This window comes from Pieris brassicae, chromosome 9 (assembly GCF_905147105.1).
Source record: "Pieris brassicae chromosome 9, ilPieBrab1.1, whole genome shotgun sequence".
NCBI lineage: Eukaryota > Metazoa > Arthropoda > Insecta > Lepidoptera > Pieridae > Pieris > Pieris brassicae.
In genome coordinates, this window is record NC_059673.1 from 1,989,198 (window position 1) to 2,006,878 (window position 17,681).

The 17,681-nt window shown below is 36.2% G+C and overlaps 1 protein-coding gene across 1 annotated transcript in view; it reads left to right on the top strand.

The window, feature by feature from the left end:
* The window catches only part of LOC123714379 (facilitated trehalose transporter Tret1-like), a 46,736-nt gene extending 32,952 nt beyond the window's left edge, over nt 1-13,784 (top strand). The window contains exons 2-10 of the mRNA XM_045668613.1: nt 1,833-1,903; nt 6,526-6,722; nt 7,274-7,437; nt 7,947-8,097; nt 8,184-8,394; nt 9,984-10,155; nt 10,664-10,778; nt 11,972-12,373; nt 13,375-13,784. Of these exons, the coding sequence (XP_045524569.1) occupies nt 1,833-1,903; nt 6,526-6,722; nt 7,274-7,437; nt 7,947-8,097; nt 8,184-8,394; nt 9,984-10,155; nt 10,664-10,778; nt 11,972-12,373; nt 13,375-13,629 (1,738 nt within the window). The 3' untranslated portion in view covers nt 13,630-13,784. The remainder of the gene's footprint in view (nt 1-1,832; nt 1,904-6,525; nt 6,723-7,273; nt 7,438-7,946; nt 8,098-8,183; nt 8,395-9,983; nt 10,156-10,663; nt 10,779-11,971; nt 12,374-13,374) is intronic.
* Nucleotides 13,785-17,681: the final 3,897 nt, after the last annotated feature.

The following is a 17,681-nucleotide window of genomic DNA, read 5'->3' on the forward strand; positions in this document are numbered from 1 at the left end:
ATTTGGATATTATTGGATCCCAGTTGTTTGATAATTTTAGGCCGTCTTCTCTATTGAAATTCGGGTGGTTTTTTATTTCAATGGCTTCGCGTACCAATCTTGGGAAGAATCTTTTTTCTTTCGCAAGTACTTTCGGATGGTCAAAGCGTATGTAATGATTAGGCCTATCTAGTGTGTGTTCACAGACTTATGTCTGCAATGTGCTCTTAGAGTCTGCTGGACATATTGCGTTTAGTTTGCCCTATGTAATACAGGCCACAGCCGCAATCCAGTTTGTATATACTTGCATCTTGCAACGGGGTGTTACTATTGATTGGTCTTAAGAATTGCTGAATCTTCTTGTGCGGCTTGAAAATTGTATTATTAGAAGCTCGTTTTAGGATCCGGCTAATTCTATCTATAACTCCCATAACATATGACAGGTAGGCTGGCTAGCGGGAACAACAAATTTAATAACTGCAAAGGCATACAAATAAAAAAGTTTGAAAAACTAGCACAGAACACCAATAGACACCTGTCAAACGTCGCGACTTTAAATGACTGTCACTGTCATCAATCTATCAAAACAAAACTTGGACATTGATGTATTAAATAAAGGCAACTTTGCAACTAATTAATTAAAGCAGTATTTAATAATGCTTTTACTCATATTTGTGTTGTCTGTGCTCACAACAATCGAATTTCAACTATTTTTTTTTGTGCATAATCAAAATTAACTTAATTATTATTTTTACCGATCAATACCGAATCTCCTTCGTGTCTTCTCCATCTACATGACACTGGCGAATTACCTTGTGCCCAGTTGACATAAAAAAAAGCCATAAACAAGAAAAATAAATTTTTGCAACGGTACCGCGGAAAATCCCTCTCAAAGAATTTGTTAGTTACGTAGAGGAATGTATATTCAAAAATACGATACCAAAGGATGACGCTGAAACCATACGGCTAGACATCTCCTGCATACTGCGAATAGTACCACGCAAGTGCATTGCCGGCATTTTAGGAATCGCTACGCTCTTTTCTTGAAGGGCCCTAAGTCGTACTGGTTCTTAAATGCTTCAGTGGGCATAGTAGTGGGCGTAGGGCTAGTTCCACATAGTGGTGGGGTATTTTGTATTCTGCCTTGACGCCCAACAATGAAACTTAACAGCCAGTAGTCCGAACAACTCCTCTGAACACTACATGGTAATTCCGGTAGAAGATGCAGAGAAACACCATGGCGTTTCTCTGCATCTTCTAGCAACCTTGGTTGGTAATGGAGCTCCCGTCTAGACGTGAGCACTGTACTTCACGTGGGGCCCGTTTGCGCTTTAAAAAATTGCAAGCGGTGGCCCGCAGTGCCGTAATACCGTCTTATTGAGTACACCAAACTTCTTAGAGGCTAACCTAGCCTTTCCTTCCTAATTACCGCGAACCTGAACGTTAATCGATATGTCAACGCCCAGTATTCCGATGCTAGCTGAGGCTTTAAGGAGTGTGTCTTCGATAGAAATAATATGCTGCAAAATAACGCGTTTTAAATGTAATTATGATTAACTAATTCATGACAAAGTTGTCAAAGAGCCCACGATGCTAAATGGGGGAATGGGTGCCCCCCCCCCCCCCAATAGATAGAGAGATAGATTTTCAAAAATATAAAAAAAAAACTGTTGCATACTCGAACGCATCAGATATATATATATCTATAATCTGATTGATTGTATTTATATTGCAACTTATCGAGCGCGTCAATTTTTCTAAGGGGATGTTAAGTTGGTATTAAAAGACCATCTTCAAAATAAATACATTAAATTTAACAGATTGACAAATAACCTAGTTTGTTTTTATTTCAGGAATCGAATAGAAAGGTCAGCTTCAAAACGATGGCGTGGCTCAGTGCGACGAGTTATAGCGTCTTCAGTGTGTAAGTACTAACTTTTTATTATGTTTGTGTACGTTTATTTATTTATAAGAGCTTGTTCAAACTCGGCACACCAAACGAGCTGGTTCCACATAAATTTAATTTAGCTGCCCACTGAAGTATTTCCGAACCAATTCGACTGAGGGTCCTTCAAGAAAAGAGAGTACCAATTTTTGAAAAGCCGGCAACGGACTTGCGAGCCTTCTGGCAATGTAAGTGTCTATGGGCGGCGATATCACTTAACATCAGCTCAGCCTCCTGCCCGTTAGCCTTCTATTACATAAAAAAATGTGACAAGCACTTATAGGCAAACATAACAAACTCGAAGGGATATAAAAAACTAAACGAAACTCCATATAAAAGTGTGAAATGAGCCACTACGGATATCCAGACATACCTCGTTTATTAGAATGCTCAATCTGGATAATGGTTCTGAAGATGGATGGAATGATAAGATGGAAAAAAATATAAAAATATGTTTACTATGGAGTAAGATACAGGTATCAACTATTCTACGTCATTAATTTTTTATCGCAGGCATCTACTCGTCGGCAAAGAAGACAGTGGGTAGGCCGAGAGAAAAAGCCGGCGTAAAAACCCTCGGTACTCTTTTAAAATAGCAAATCATCAAACAACACTTATTTTAAAACAATTATCACAAATTAATTAGAAGTGGCCTGTCTAGCACTAGACCCAGGCCCTTTTATCAACTCGATAATCGTTAACTTTGTAGTAAGCCTTTTTACACAGCTTTTCTTTAATGCATTACTTAAATGTATTTAAAGGCAGAGAAAAAAGAGCCTCTGCGATGTTATTGAAGCAAAGTATCCGTTCTCCCAAAAAAGAATGACTAACTTTACCAAATTCCACGTACTAAACACGTGGAAAATGTAGCCTGCATTTGTTCCGAGTATAAATATTATACGTATGTTTTATTCTAGTAAAATTATCACTATTTTTGTATAGTTATATAATATATCTATATTTTTGTATACTTATATAATATAACTATTGTATACTTATAGATATTAGGACCTTGCTCCAAAAGATTGCTATTTTTTTAGTAATTTGGACAATTTCTTGCAAGGGAAAAAATTTAACTCTGATGGGGCAGTCCAAATCGCCTTCACAGATTTTATTGATTCCCGTCCGGCTGTTTTTTTTAGTAAAGGGATCAATGAACTACCTATGAGATGGCAAAAGTGCATAGAAAACAATGGTTCATACTTTGATTAATTAAATATATTATATTTAAAAATATTCGACTTTTTGTTCCTCCCATACAAAACGCCAATTTCATATGTAAGGACCTAATATATATCTTGCGTATAAATATATAGAGTAAGTTTCGCTATACAGCGAGGAAATGTTATAATTTTCTATTTATCAATTTTTAATTATATATTTTGATTATTATTATATCTAGGTTAATGTATAATTAAATAAATAATAAATTATATAATATTAAACAAATAGTTCTACGATGAATGGCTACAATCACTGTACTATCGACAAACCCTGAAACGCGCTATCAAAGTTATTTCAACCAAGGATATATACTTAGCGTCCTAACTTGTCGACAAGCCTCTGGGGCCTTTGGAACATTCAGCACGTAGGTCAAGGATCAGTACAAGGATCCTTATTTAAGGTCAGAAGCAGTGCCTCTCCTTGTACATATGTGTGGAATTGTGTGAAATGATCACTGAAGTGTTGAATCCATGGTGATTACGAGAAATTTTTATCATCCAGATTCAATTCCTCATCATTTATAATTGGTCGAGGATCCATAACCCTTGCATTTTTTGCACAATATACCAAATAGACAAACAAACCTTTTATTTAAATTTAAGGTATTCTTGAATAACGTCTATTTCACTGTACGTTCTATACTTAGTACTGGAAATAATCTACTTTGAATAATTTCAAAACGCCACGCTTCGTGTCTGACATAATGAATACGACATATTTCTATACATTTTATATCATTAATGATATAGTGATAACAAAAAAAATAGATCCCTTTGGCAGTGTATCTTTAAAACGGCAGCACTGTATTGCGATACTTATTCGTTGAGCGAGGAAAGCACCAGCTCTGGGGACACCGGTGCTAACCAGGCGCCAACTTATCCTAAACAATATCAATCAAACGAAATCAAAAGCGCTATGAAACTTTATAGAAGTAGTAGATCTGATGTAATAAACCCTAATGAATAATGTATGAGCATTACGTTAATATATAAAATAAATTTTATCTCCATAAAATGCGTACAAAATATTCAGGTTTTATCAATATGATCGCTTCGAATTCCCGTGAGTATGAAAGGTCAATCCGATAACCAATATTGCAAATCGAAATGAATATAGCTCTACTATGTTCACGATGTTGTCTCAACAAAATTAAGTAGCTTTTTATTTTAATATTATAATGTAACAATGTTTAAATAAAATGGGAGTGTGAGTTCCCAACTGAGATTTCGACATCACGAAGTGGACATTTGCAAGAAAGCATACGTAAGAATGGGATTTGTGCTTCGTTCACCAATATTATGCCAGCCTTTCACTACGTAAGTGTTGAGCGGCGGAGAATAGGCGGAGTTTGAAATGATAATAGTTTTTGCCTTCTACTAAGAAAGGGTTCTTAAATAATTTGTTTCGCCCTCCACTGATCCACGGGGTCAACTAGGCGGAGCTGGAAGCGGGAAATTAATGACTACTCCGTTCGTTTTCTGCCTAGGTCTCCCTCCAGGCGAAGTTGTGCGTCCGTTTGCGAGCGGGTAGCTGAGCACCAGTATTTGGCAGCCCTTCGTAGCATCAAGAAGTTTTTGTGAATGTCACTATGTCTGATTCTTCTAGTGAATATAGTTAGCGGTAGTTGATCTAGTTCTTAGGGTAGGTAATTAAACACTTCAATGACGACTTAATTCACTGTAATTTACTTCACTGATTTTACGTGAACTGTATAACTTCAAACTTGTACAAAGGAATAGCCCGAGCGCATGTGTCACAACCACTTTTATAATCCCAACTTCCCTACTCCGACTCGACCATACCACTTCGGGGAGATGGTCGAGTCAATTCGTAAACAATCGAACGAGTCAAATGAATAACCATTGCACATGCGCACTTGTAGCAAGATTCTTAAGAATATGTTTAGAATTTAATTAAATAAATATTAGAAGCTAACAATATGATTAAATTAATATGGTAAATAAAATCTTACCACTGCATCACACATCAACACATCATAAAGAAGCATATCCGGCGCAAATCAAGATTTTGGATCAATTCTCACATTCGAGGAAGGCCCGCAAAAGGTGATTTATTACGAATGTACAACGATTTGCAAGACGACTCCGTTCAAAACTAGTTTTCAAGAGCATACGGAGTGGACTCCGCTTTACTCGCTTGCTCCGCTCTGCTTTGCATTGGAAGTAGTTGTATGAAATATAATAAAACTAGTTCAGCTAGTTTCGTACGGGGTCCGTGGGAAACTCGCTCAACTTGCTAATCTGCTATGTGACTCTTTCAACTCGCTCACTCTGCTACGCTCTTCTCCGCTTTGGTGGAAGCACAAGTATAAAAATCATCGTTACGAGTATAGCGGAGTCCGTAATGGGTCTGTTCGGCTCGCGTTGGAAGGCGGGCATTTGGTCTCCGCATGAAGCTAAATACTGCCTTAAGTTGGAGAGCATGCAGAATAAATCTACATAATGACTTTATAAAAGACTGTATGACGTCTAACTAATATGTGCCCCAAATTATTTGTGTTAGGGATGGGGTACAATAAATTGAAAACCTGGCGGACCAGGCTGTTGGACTATGTACTGAAAGTCTTGAGAGGTGTACTGTGCAACCCAAGTATGCTCCAAAAACTAAGTTTCTTTGTACCTATGTGATATGTACGACGACGAAGGCCTAGGTTATTTGCGATACCAATGCACAGAACCAGTCTGTTGCCCAGATCCCCGTCTGTCTCTAACACTATCGACACATTTATATTTACGCAGAGTGGATTCACAGTAGCGATTTTGTGTGTATTATGTGTTTAAGTATATTTACTTTATTATATTATATTTAACTTTTTGTCGACATTATCGTATTAGCATAGTCTGTTAGGATAATTAATGTATTTCTGTAAATAAATAAATTTAATCAAACTAGAATATCAGAACAATATACGACTTAAAGTTTGCTTTTATTATGAATAATTCTTCAACACGACTTGCTTGCTTGTTAAGTTCAATTCAAAATTTTATACATGATCTGTGAGTACGTTTAATACAACTTTTAATTACTCACAATATATCTATTTAGTTCATAATTCGTACAGATAACATAAGTTATATACAACAACAAAACTATAGTAAAGATATAGCCAAACGTTTAATATATACAGAAAGGTTTACATTTACGAAAGGAAACAATCAATAAAAAATAAAAATGTTTGTGTGTGTGTGTATGTGAAAGATGATTGTGTGATAATTTACGTGAGTATGTGTGGCGTGCTCACGATGCAGGTTATATTAAAAATAACTTAGCAGAAAAGCAACTATAAACACTCAAGGTTACAAAGTAGGGTGGAACGCTAATATAAGCTTGCTAATTTACCAGTTCACTGCTTTTAGATAATCTGTCATGCTTCACGCATGGCTGCAGCACTGGCTGGGTGTCTGGAGTTCTGGGAAACGAGGCCCTGACAGGCGGTGCCTGGCTTGCAGCTCTACCGTGCCTGGTGGCTCTGCCTGCCGCACCGATGTTTGCAGTACTAGCTGATGTCAAGGGAAGAAAGGCTGGCGCGTTTTGTATAGGACTTAGTTTTATTGTAAGTGTATTACAGTTTATTATCTTTCGCCATTTTAAATATAGAACTTTAATCCATAGCTGTAATTCGTAAACAAGAGGTAGGTGAGATCTAAAACCATTTTATTCTTTTAGGCGATAACTACATATTAAAATAAATAATATTATAAAAAGATTCATTTACACATGCTACATGCTATATATATATATATATATATATATATATATATATTGTATTTACTATTTTTTAGCCTACAAAGTAATAATAATAATTATTAAAAAGAAAATTAAAACAAATCCATTTCAAGAAAAGAGCGTACCAACTCTTAATAGGCCGGCAACGCACTCGGGAGCCCTCTGGCATTGAGAGTGTCCATGGGCAGCGGTATCACTTAACATGAGGTGAGCCTCCTGCCCGTTTGCCCCCTGTTTTATAAAAAAAAATATAATGTTACATATAAAGCAAAACATTCCAACTAAACACATGCAGATACAATATGCAGACTAACCTTACATACTATCTTAAACTACTAACAGTGTAATGTGAAGCTGGCTTCTCTCAATGGATTTCAGTTCAGCTGGTCTCTGGCAGCATGGTGTGGCGCCAGAGGTGTATGGGCGGCTAGGGTCGCTGCTGGAGCTGGAGGCGCGGGTGCGTTGGCACTTGCACCACTGTACTGCGCTGAAATTGCCCCCAGAACTAGAGGGCTGGCAGCTATGCCAGCTTTGGCTTGCAGGTAATGCGTATAACTAAGGTTGCTTGAGTAAGACAATTGTAATGTAATAAAAGTAACTCAATTCTTATAAAAATGTTCGACATTAAATAAAAAAAATGTAACTCCATTGAAATAAGGCTCTTTGTTAAATATTTCAAATTTTTCGTTTTAGAAAATTTTCATTAACATTCGGTATTTGTTCGACAAATTAACTTTGCTAATGACGCTTAAAAAGTATATCAAAACATTAAATTGGGATTGATTTGCGAGATTGAGTTTGTTGCCAGTTCTTCTTTCCCGCTCGCCCTTGACTTGCGAACTGGTAGTAAATGTAAATTTACGATGTTTTGCTGTTGACGTTCATAAGTATACTTGGTTACGTATTTTGAGTTTGAGTTTGAAATGTTCTTTCTACTTACATCTTGGAATAGTATATATTTCTTCTTCCATCAGTTTCTCTTACTCTTCTTATTATTATCTTTTATTCTTCTCTATACTTCTATTATATTCTATAACACTTTATGTTTCAGTTGCGGCATTCTCTTTGCCTACTCTGCGGGCGGTCTTCTTTCTGCGCACGCGCTGTCTTTGTCAATGGCTATTGCACCTGCACTTCTGCTCATATCTTTACTATGGCTGCCTGAAACACCTTCATTTCTTATTAATGTTGGGAAAATACAGGTAAAAAATTTAATATAGGATTTCTAATAGACTAAAGAAACAAATTTAAAACCTAATAACGAGTGTATTAACATAACCGATTCCAGGAAGCGGCCAAAGTTATGTGCTGGTTTGACGGTTCAGACTTCAGAGAAGACTTGACAGATGTCATTGAGCAGCAGGAAGTAAGGATACGAACCTCAGATTACGGACGACGGGAAATGTCATATGACTCTGAGACTTCTCAACCAATGTTGAAGAGAAGTCAGGAGTCTGATAAGAGAAGTGAGAAGGAGAAGTCAGCTTGTAAGGAGTTGTGTAAGTATGATGAATAAAGGCACGAAGTTGACGTTATAAGTTTTTTTAATAACCAAGTGGGCTCTCAACAGTAGCACTCGTTTATTTGAATCTTATTTGGAATGTATTTCCGGTTCCTTGAAAAATACTCGATAAATTAAATAAAATAGATATTGTAAATGAGCAAAATGTGTGAGCCTTGACACGTACATAGGGATCATCACGCTTATAAAATTAAGAAAGCTTGAGTGAGCAGCCTTGGTTCGTCCATACTCCCTCAGGCAAAAAGTTCAAGTTGAATATGTAGTGCTTTACAAGATGAATCCATTATATGTCTAACAGTCTCTAAACTTATGTTAACACTTAGTATTGTCTTTTGTTAAAATAGCTTTTACACATTAAGAAAAACACTTTTTGAACGGATTAAAGCTATGTATTATTATTAAAACTTATAATTATTTACATAATTCTAAATTTTTTACCGACGTTTCGAGTGCTTTTCAGCGTGCGTGGTCACGGTGACTGAAGACAAAAGATGTTAAATGTCAAAAGTATCACAGCTGCAGTGAAAGTTGTTTTATCTGTATTCTATGTTAACACTTCTTACACTATTCCACGGCACTATCACTAACACTAAGTCATTTCGGAGGCCGGTCCCGGGTCTTCTTGAGGCCACTGCGAAACCGGCTGCTGATTCTGCTGATGTTACACCTACTGCTCCGCGACGTCTCCTGATTTAAATCACGAATTTTGACTAATCACTCATGATAAACCATCAATGGGAAACTCACTAAACACTCTGCCTTACGATCAAAACTTCACCGTCAGAAAGGGAACAGTTTTCTGTACTTAAAACATTTTTATTCTTTTAGTGTGAGTGCAAGTGCTAAACAATCGTAAGCAGAAAAATGGTACACAAGAACAGAGTGTCTTCCCTATAATAGAGACTGCAAGTAGTGTTATTGGATAATCTTAATATATATAAATCTCCTATAATATGTCGCGATGTTTGTCCGCGATTGACTCCTAACTACTTAACTGATTTTAAATTAAATTGGCATACCGTGAGCAGTCTGGTCCAACTTAAGAGATAGGATAGCTTAGATATTTAATTATAGTGGCAATTTTATTTTATTGCATATTATTTGTCTATAATTAAGTGACACAATTATCTGTTAACTCCAAAAGATTCTAACAGATGTCGATACTTTTCGACTGGATTGAGTAAGTACACAATAGGTGGCACTGCTATGGTAAACCGACAAACGTGTCATATAAGCTACAATTCAATGTCATGATTACCACGTGTTGACCACGTGAAATTAAATTATTTCTACTTTTTTTTTAATTTTTGGTGTTAGCATAGCCAACCACGTGTACCGTAGACCGAAGTGTAAATCAAATTCAAATTATAGTGACGATAATACAACGAAATTATTCTTTCGTGTCACGGTATTAAGGCTAACTAAAACCACATTAAGGAGAAACGAAGTTCGCGGGGGCAGCTAGTTACTTATTAATCTTAAGTTGGGTTTGTTTGGTTTTGGTTTGGGTACCATTTATTAAAGAAAATATATGTTTCTAAACCAACTTTTTTCAATTCTTTGTAGTTTCACATCGTCGTTCGTGTCGTGCTCTTATATCATGCTTCGTGGTTATCGGCGCGGCTGCTGGCACCGGCGCAGGCGCCTTCAACAGTTTCGCGGCTGCTGTGTTACGACATTCAGCTCATGAAGTACCAGTACTTAATACAACTGCTTACAACTTCACCATCTATAATGGGTAAGTTTGAACAAGAAATATGGAAAATCTCACCTAGATTATCAGTAAGCATGTTAATGTTAACTACTTGGTGAGTTGGACTTTTAAGAATAAGAAAGACAGACATAGCAGACCTAAGTTTAAACAAATAAGATCCCTGTTTACGAAAGGGGAGATTTAACTCTTCCGTCCTACCTTTATGTGGCCAGGTCTACTTCTATCTGCCACTTTTCCTTGTAAAACGTGTCCGAAATACTCAAATTTCCTTTTCTTAACTGTCTTAAGCACTTTGTTCCTCTACATTCTGTCCAGCACGGTTGTTTTTAAGCATACGTCCATGAACCCAGATCTCGAACGCTTCCAGTTTTAGGAACATAATCTCTGTCAGCGTCCAAGATCGTCCAGCGTCCTTCTTATGACTCCTTCTTGTCTATGAAATAATAATCGTCTAAGAAGTGATGCAGTCTGCGGTCAAGACCCATTTATAGGACCACTGGATTATTATTATTATCAGCAAGATAATTTACAGGACATTGCCACGTCATCTGTTCGAGTCATCTGAAGCTGGGTCAATGTTGTGCGGCACAGCGTTGGTGCTGGGCGCAGCCGTTGCTACAGTGACTGTAGATAAAGTTGGACGAAAGGTAATTGTCACAGTTATAGCCTTTGTTGGTTTTTTTAACATTAAATAAAACAAATTAGTACATATCAGGGTATTTATAAAAGGAACCTCAAACAATTAAACTAGAAAAATACCTATATTAAACTAAACCTTATAATTAACTTTTTGTTTTTGTTTTTGGTTTATCCCACCAAACCTATTATATGTGGTAACGTTTACCACATAATTTGTTAATTTAATATTCAATAATGAACATCTAATTTGAGGGCGTTTCCTAAAGCTAAAAAGGAAGAAAACATTTCAGCTATCACAACAAAATAAAACCAGATCTTAAAATAATAATTGGTAAAAACATACCCCTCAATACAGTTATTTCCGAAATAATTCAAAATTGTACATCACACAAGATACAATGTATGTCTTAAAAGCGTCGAAAACACGGCAATCACCCCCCTTGCCTCTCGTTTTCTCTCTACCCTCATCCTATTATAGTTTGACCAAACTCCCTATTAAAAACGAAATGATCACAAAACATACACAGCAATCATAGGCCAAGAGCAAAGGTTGCTGCGCCACTGTTTCTCGTTTACATGGAATATTCACGGATGAGATGGCAGGAAAATTTAATTGCAGTTTTTACTATGTGACGGGAATGCTACATTCGCAATTAGCGTCTAAGTGTTTTTTGCCTTTTCATAGTAATCAATCTTGTTATAAATGCATTATTTGCGAGGTTTTGACAGTTGTCACACCAAGTTGAATGAAAGAAACACAAGAGCGACTGCTCATTACGAGACATTTGGCGACATTTTTATTGAAATTTAAATGATTTTTCATTCTGAATGAAAATGACCGTTTTAACGTCCTGTAAAGTTAAATAAAATAAAAATAAATCAGTGGCGCTACAACCTCTTTAGGTCTGGGGCTCAGATGTCTGAATCTGTTTCGTGATCATTATTCAATCTAATAGACAAGCCTTCATCAGCCTTCTGTGCCTGACACACGCCATCGACTTTTTGGGTTTAAGGCAAGCCGGTTTCCTCACGATGTTTTCCTTCACCGTTCGAGCTAATGTTAAATGCGCACATAGAAAGAAAATCCATTGGTGCACAGCCGGAGATGGAACCTTCGATTTCAGGGATGAGAGTCGCACGCTGAAGCCACTAAGTCAAGCTCTATTTGCATTTATAGGATATATATTGATTTTATTTTCAGACACTCCTCCTATGGTCGTGTTCCGGCATCGCTTTCTGCTTAGCCGTTTTAGGAGTTTACTGTGATCCACATCTACAAGTGCACACGTTCTATAAACATCGTTTTATAACCAAAAAGATCACCAGAGATAAAAGTATCAGAGACAAGATAGAATTGCCAGAAAATTTGACAATTTACAACGATTCACTCAAATATGGAAACGACACAAAAGCGTGGTACAGAGTAGCAGAGAGCTATAACGAGACGGAGGCGCAGTGGTCTGTCAAATTTGAACAAACCATAGAGAAGGATGACATATCAATATGGCTGCCGGTTGTCATGTTGTCTTTGGTACTGTTTTTATATAATATAGGCCTTGGATCAGTGCCTTATGTGTTGATATCGGAGTTGTTTTATGTAAATGTAAGTACACCACAGCTTTATTTCACAATTACCTCCTACAGAAGATTAGGGGTTAATTCTACAATTACACCAATGAAAAGTGTACTTCTAGAATTAACCCCTTCTGTAGGAGGTGAAGGATACGGGAGCATATAGTATATAACGTAGTCCTGGGTTAGATCCAATAAAGCTAAAGCTACATAAGCTTCTTGATAAAATGTCTATTCAACTACGTGTCTGTCATATGACCTATTAAAATTAAAATTGCTTTATTCAATATCAAGTTACATTATTTTAGCAGGTATTGGAGCCCCTGAACTAAGTCTAGGGAGACCTGTACATCAGGGTACTCCGCTCATCCAATGGTTTAATTGAATTGTAACTTAAGCAATCGCTTATAAAATATTTTATAAAGAAAAAGACCTATTCTAAAATAAAGATTTATATTTATTAGAATATAAATAACCAGAAACCGGGATAAAAGCATCATATAATATTGTCTTTTGTTGATATAGCTTTTACACATTAAGAAAACACTTTTTAAACGGATTGAAGCTATGTATTATTATTATCACCACCCACCAGTCACCGTGACCACGCACGGTGTAAAGCAAAAAAAAGGTTAAAATTATATAAATAATTATAAGTTTGTTATAATACATAGCTTCAATCCGTTTAAAAAGTGTTTTTTTTAGCATCGAATAAACCAAATATATAGCCAATCGACACGTTTGGAGTAAGATTTTGGAGGCTGTCATAATTAAACAAAAGACCAGCGACGCTAAAAGCTTTAGGGCCTCAGATATCTTCATCTGTTCTATGATCACTTGTCAATCTAATAGGCAAGTAGGTGATCAGCCTCCTGTGCCTGACTCATGTCGACTTTTTGAGTCTAAGGCAAGTCGGTTTCCTCACTATGTTTTTCTTCACCGTTCGAGCAAATACTAAATGCGGTCATATACATTGGTACAGACCCGGGGTTGTGATTATGACCGGATTATAATATGTTTATAAATTTTCAGGTTCGAAGCTTAGCGTCCAGCTTCCTCATAACTTGGATGTGGCTCAGCAATTTCTTCGTGCTACGATATTACGGAACTATAGCCTTCTCTATCGGCCTCCACGCAACATACTATATCTGCTCCTCTATCACTCTTATAGGGGCTGGATATATCTATTTCATACTCCCTGAGACGAAGGGCAAATCTCAGAGTCAAATCGACGCGTCACTCGACGGACCCTGGCTTTTGACATTTAAAAGGAAGAATCAACGATGACAGACGGAAGTGTTCACCATAGAGCGGAGTGAGTGAACTAAATGTGAAGTATATAGTTATAACTGAATAGAGAATGAACTTTTTAAAAAGATTTTATGTTTGGATTGAATGTTCATTCTAAAGTCTATGGTCAATTGTAAAGTGTGTTGTCAAGTGTTTTGCTATAATTTGGAGGATTATAAAAACTCTGGAATTAAATATTATATTAAAAGGAATGTAAAAAAGCAATTAATGCGCGGTGCGTGAAATACAACTGAATTGGCACAACCGAATAGCGCGAGGACTCAATAAAAAAGACTTTTCTTGTGTTTTGATTTGACATAAGAGAATGTACTTCTAATACAAAAGAGAATAATTACAAAGTCACTTTATGTTTAAATTACTCTAAAGAGGTCCCAGAAAAAAGGTTTTATGCTAACCTGTAATCCAGACAGTCGCACTTAATCCGTGACTCAATAATTTCTATTTATTAAATTAGATTTTTACTATTGATATTGTAAATGTAAAAGAAAAGAAACTGGAAACGCCAAAACGTTTATTAGCTACGACAAACAAATCGTTTTAATCAGATAATTTTGTCAATTCTAAAGTGAATAAAACACCAATATCCCATATATTACGTAACTGCTATGATATATATTATAGATGTAGGAAGGATCTTTTGGAAATAGTTAAACATTTCTAGTCAATATGCCGTTGTGTATATAATTGTGTCGCAATTTGTGTTAGGTGTATTTATGAAATAAGTGTACATCATTCTAAATGACATGTGTAAGGTAAACTCAATTATAGTGTTAATTGTCAATTGTGTACCTTTTTAGGATTCTTGTTGTTTCGGATACTAAACTCCCTTATTTCAACATTTTTTTTATTTAATTCTAATTTTTTTTTTAATTTTCAAATCGCTTTTTCCTCGAATATTTATTTACCAAAGTATTTTTATTAACATATGCTATTTCAAGCCATGCATTTAAAAGAAGATTCAGCCGAAATATTTTGTATAAAATACATTTAACGCTTCCATGTCGGCTATCTTTGCCTCTGCATGCCGCCGCGCGAGATCTAATTACGATTCACGCATGCGCTATGGCAACGAATTTAGACGTAGGATAGAAGCACAGACTATAATAATTTCGTGTGCCGATTCCATATGAGGTCTGCCTCCAGTTTCTTTCGTAGTTGGCGGCGCTGGCGTTGTTCTTCGTCTCTCTTGCTCTCGTAGTTAAACCACACAAGGGAAGGTCCATCTTTCTAGCTTTGTTTTCTTTGGCGCGTCTGCCCGACCAATTTGGGTCGCAGTCTGTCTTCAGAGCGCCCATGCAGAACTTCTATCCAACGTCTGCATTCGTTCACTGTGGCCCATCCAGCGATAGTGACCGCAATAAAGCTGCACGACATATTTCCATGTGACAATACGGCTGGCGACGCCCAAGAGAGCGGACGTACTCGTGAACGTTACTGATATTATATCTTCTTGACTCACAGTGAGCGAAAGTTGCCGTCAAATTGGAGCTGGTAGAAACGTTAATTACGTTACCTATATTACGGATAATTTTGAAATGGTATTTTCTCATCGATATCCAGATTAAGCATTTTAAAGCCCATATTTTGAAATCAATTTTAGTTAAGTTTTCATAATTTAATTTTTTGGTTTTTTTATGTCTCTTCGTGTATGTTATGTTTGCCTATAAGTCACATTAAAAATTGTATTTTTTTTTGTACCAATGTGTAGAGGGTTGGTAAACTTTTATAAATAAATATATTGCTTATGAAGAAGGGGGTATTTTCAAAAAATATTGTTGTCGTGCCATAATATAAGGAAAATTACTGTAAGCAGCATCAAATTTTAAACCAGATAAATGAGTTTATTCTGAGAGACGTTTAAGATACAAATTACTTTTTATATGTGTTTAATTAAGTAACGTCTTGTATTTTAAGATAACTAATGGTATTTTATAGTATTGAAGTAGTATATAAAAAAATATAATAGATTAAGACCGAAAAAGTGAAGTTAGCCCCGGAGTTTTTTTTATACAGCAGGGGCGTAATACCAGACGGCTCGCGAGTGCATTGCCGATCTTTTAAGAATTGCAGCGCTCTTTTCTTGAAGGATCCTTAGTTGAATTGCATCGGAAATACTTCAGTAGGCAGCTGGTTCCACATAGCGGTGGTGCGCGGCTAAATAAAACTCAGCTGCAGGTATTAATCCGAACAACTCCTCTGAACACTCTCCATGGTAAATGCGGTAGAAGATGCAGAGTGACCCTACATCTCTACGCAACGCAAGGATCAAGACACTCGGAAAGAGGTTATACTCTAATGAATCCTGCAACTGTTTCATTATAATGATGGCTCAAATAACTTCAATATAGTTTTAGTATTCGTATTTCCATTTTTACCTTTTTAAAACTATGGCATCTGAGCCGTTTGTTCTATAAAATGTGTCGGTTCATATATTGCTCAATGAAAAAAAAATTTTAAATATTCATGTAAACTCGTATTACTAAAGTGTTTTTGTCTTTGTCTTTTTCTGTCAAAACAAAAAAAGTTAAACGGTGTTAGACGTAGTTTAGACATAGTTTAGACTTCCCATCATGAACAAATCGCTCTTTGACATTTAGTATAATGAATACTAAAAACTGGTGTTAACGCAAGTTATGACTAATAATATCGCTTGCCCCGGGGAACAAAGTTGTTAAAAAATTGTTTTTCAGGCAAAATACAACAAGGTTTAGGTAATTCTATTATTGCTAGAATACTCGGCTATATATATATATATGTCGGAGAATTAATATATTTAAAATTCCCGCCACTATGACGTTAGTCGTAGAATGCGGTGTGGTATGGTAAGGTAGATTGTCAACGTTGACAATTGACAATGCCCAGTCTGTGTGATCTACCAAATGTCAGTGGCGCGACTGTTTCGTGGCAGTAAGTGAATTCTTTAGTCACTTGAGTTTCGAACGTCGCCTGCGCCGGACGTGCGCACTGACTGTGTTATAATGTCGGACGACGGTAGTAACACCAATTTTGCAATTATTAATCGCGTTGAATCTGCGACACATATATATATATATATATATGTATCAAATGAAAGCAATTGTTGAAGTGAAACTTCTTTAGGAGTATGAAGATAAAATTTATTACGGATGAAACGCAATAATAATATTAGCGTCACGAAGATGTGCAGCGTTGTCGAAGACAAGAGCGATTGAGACCGATTGAGAGAGAGTGAGAAAAGTTGAACGTCACATCACGCACAGTGCCATGGAGCAAGAGGTGGAAGAGAGCTATAGTGAGAAAGATTGAGAGTAAGGAAGATCGAGAAAAAATACACTCTATTGGTTGATGTATTTGTTTAGTAAATAACATATTAGAACTTTTGATAGCAATTCTGTCGCATAACGTCTTGTGCAGTAAACGCAGATGTATTATTTATTTATATCATCATTAGCACGTATACAGTGTGTAAACAGTGTGTATACAAATACATGGAGTGATCATATACTGGTACATGATCATCTATTGGGTCTTTTACCTCAGTAATAATTAATTTACAAAGATGCTTCACTTCTTTATGCGACGATTTATACATTGTTGTTATGTGTTTAGTGTAAATAGTGAAAATGTTTCAGTAATTTATATAATTCGTCTGAAGAGCAAAAGCAGTTCACAATTGTTTCACTGTTTAAAGATAATTACGGACGACACATTAACCGCACAGAACGACGGTAATTTTGACGAATGTCTAGAACGTAATAATGTATAACCACTCTTCGCGAAAATATAATAACGTTGGTGAAACTATTCTTTTTTTAACTGTCATATTAACTTTTAAGCTTCTTATTAATTTGCGATATTTGTTTTAAAAAAAGTGGTGTTTGATAATTTGCTATTTCAAAAGAGTACCGAGAGCTTTTTACGCCTGCTTCTTCTCTCGGCCTACCCATTGTCTTCTTTGCCGATGAGTAGGGATGTCCTATTCAAATTTAATGACGTGGAATAAATGATACTTGTATCTTATGTTCCGTAATAAACATATTTTATTTTTT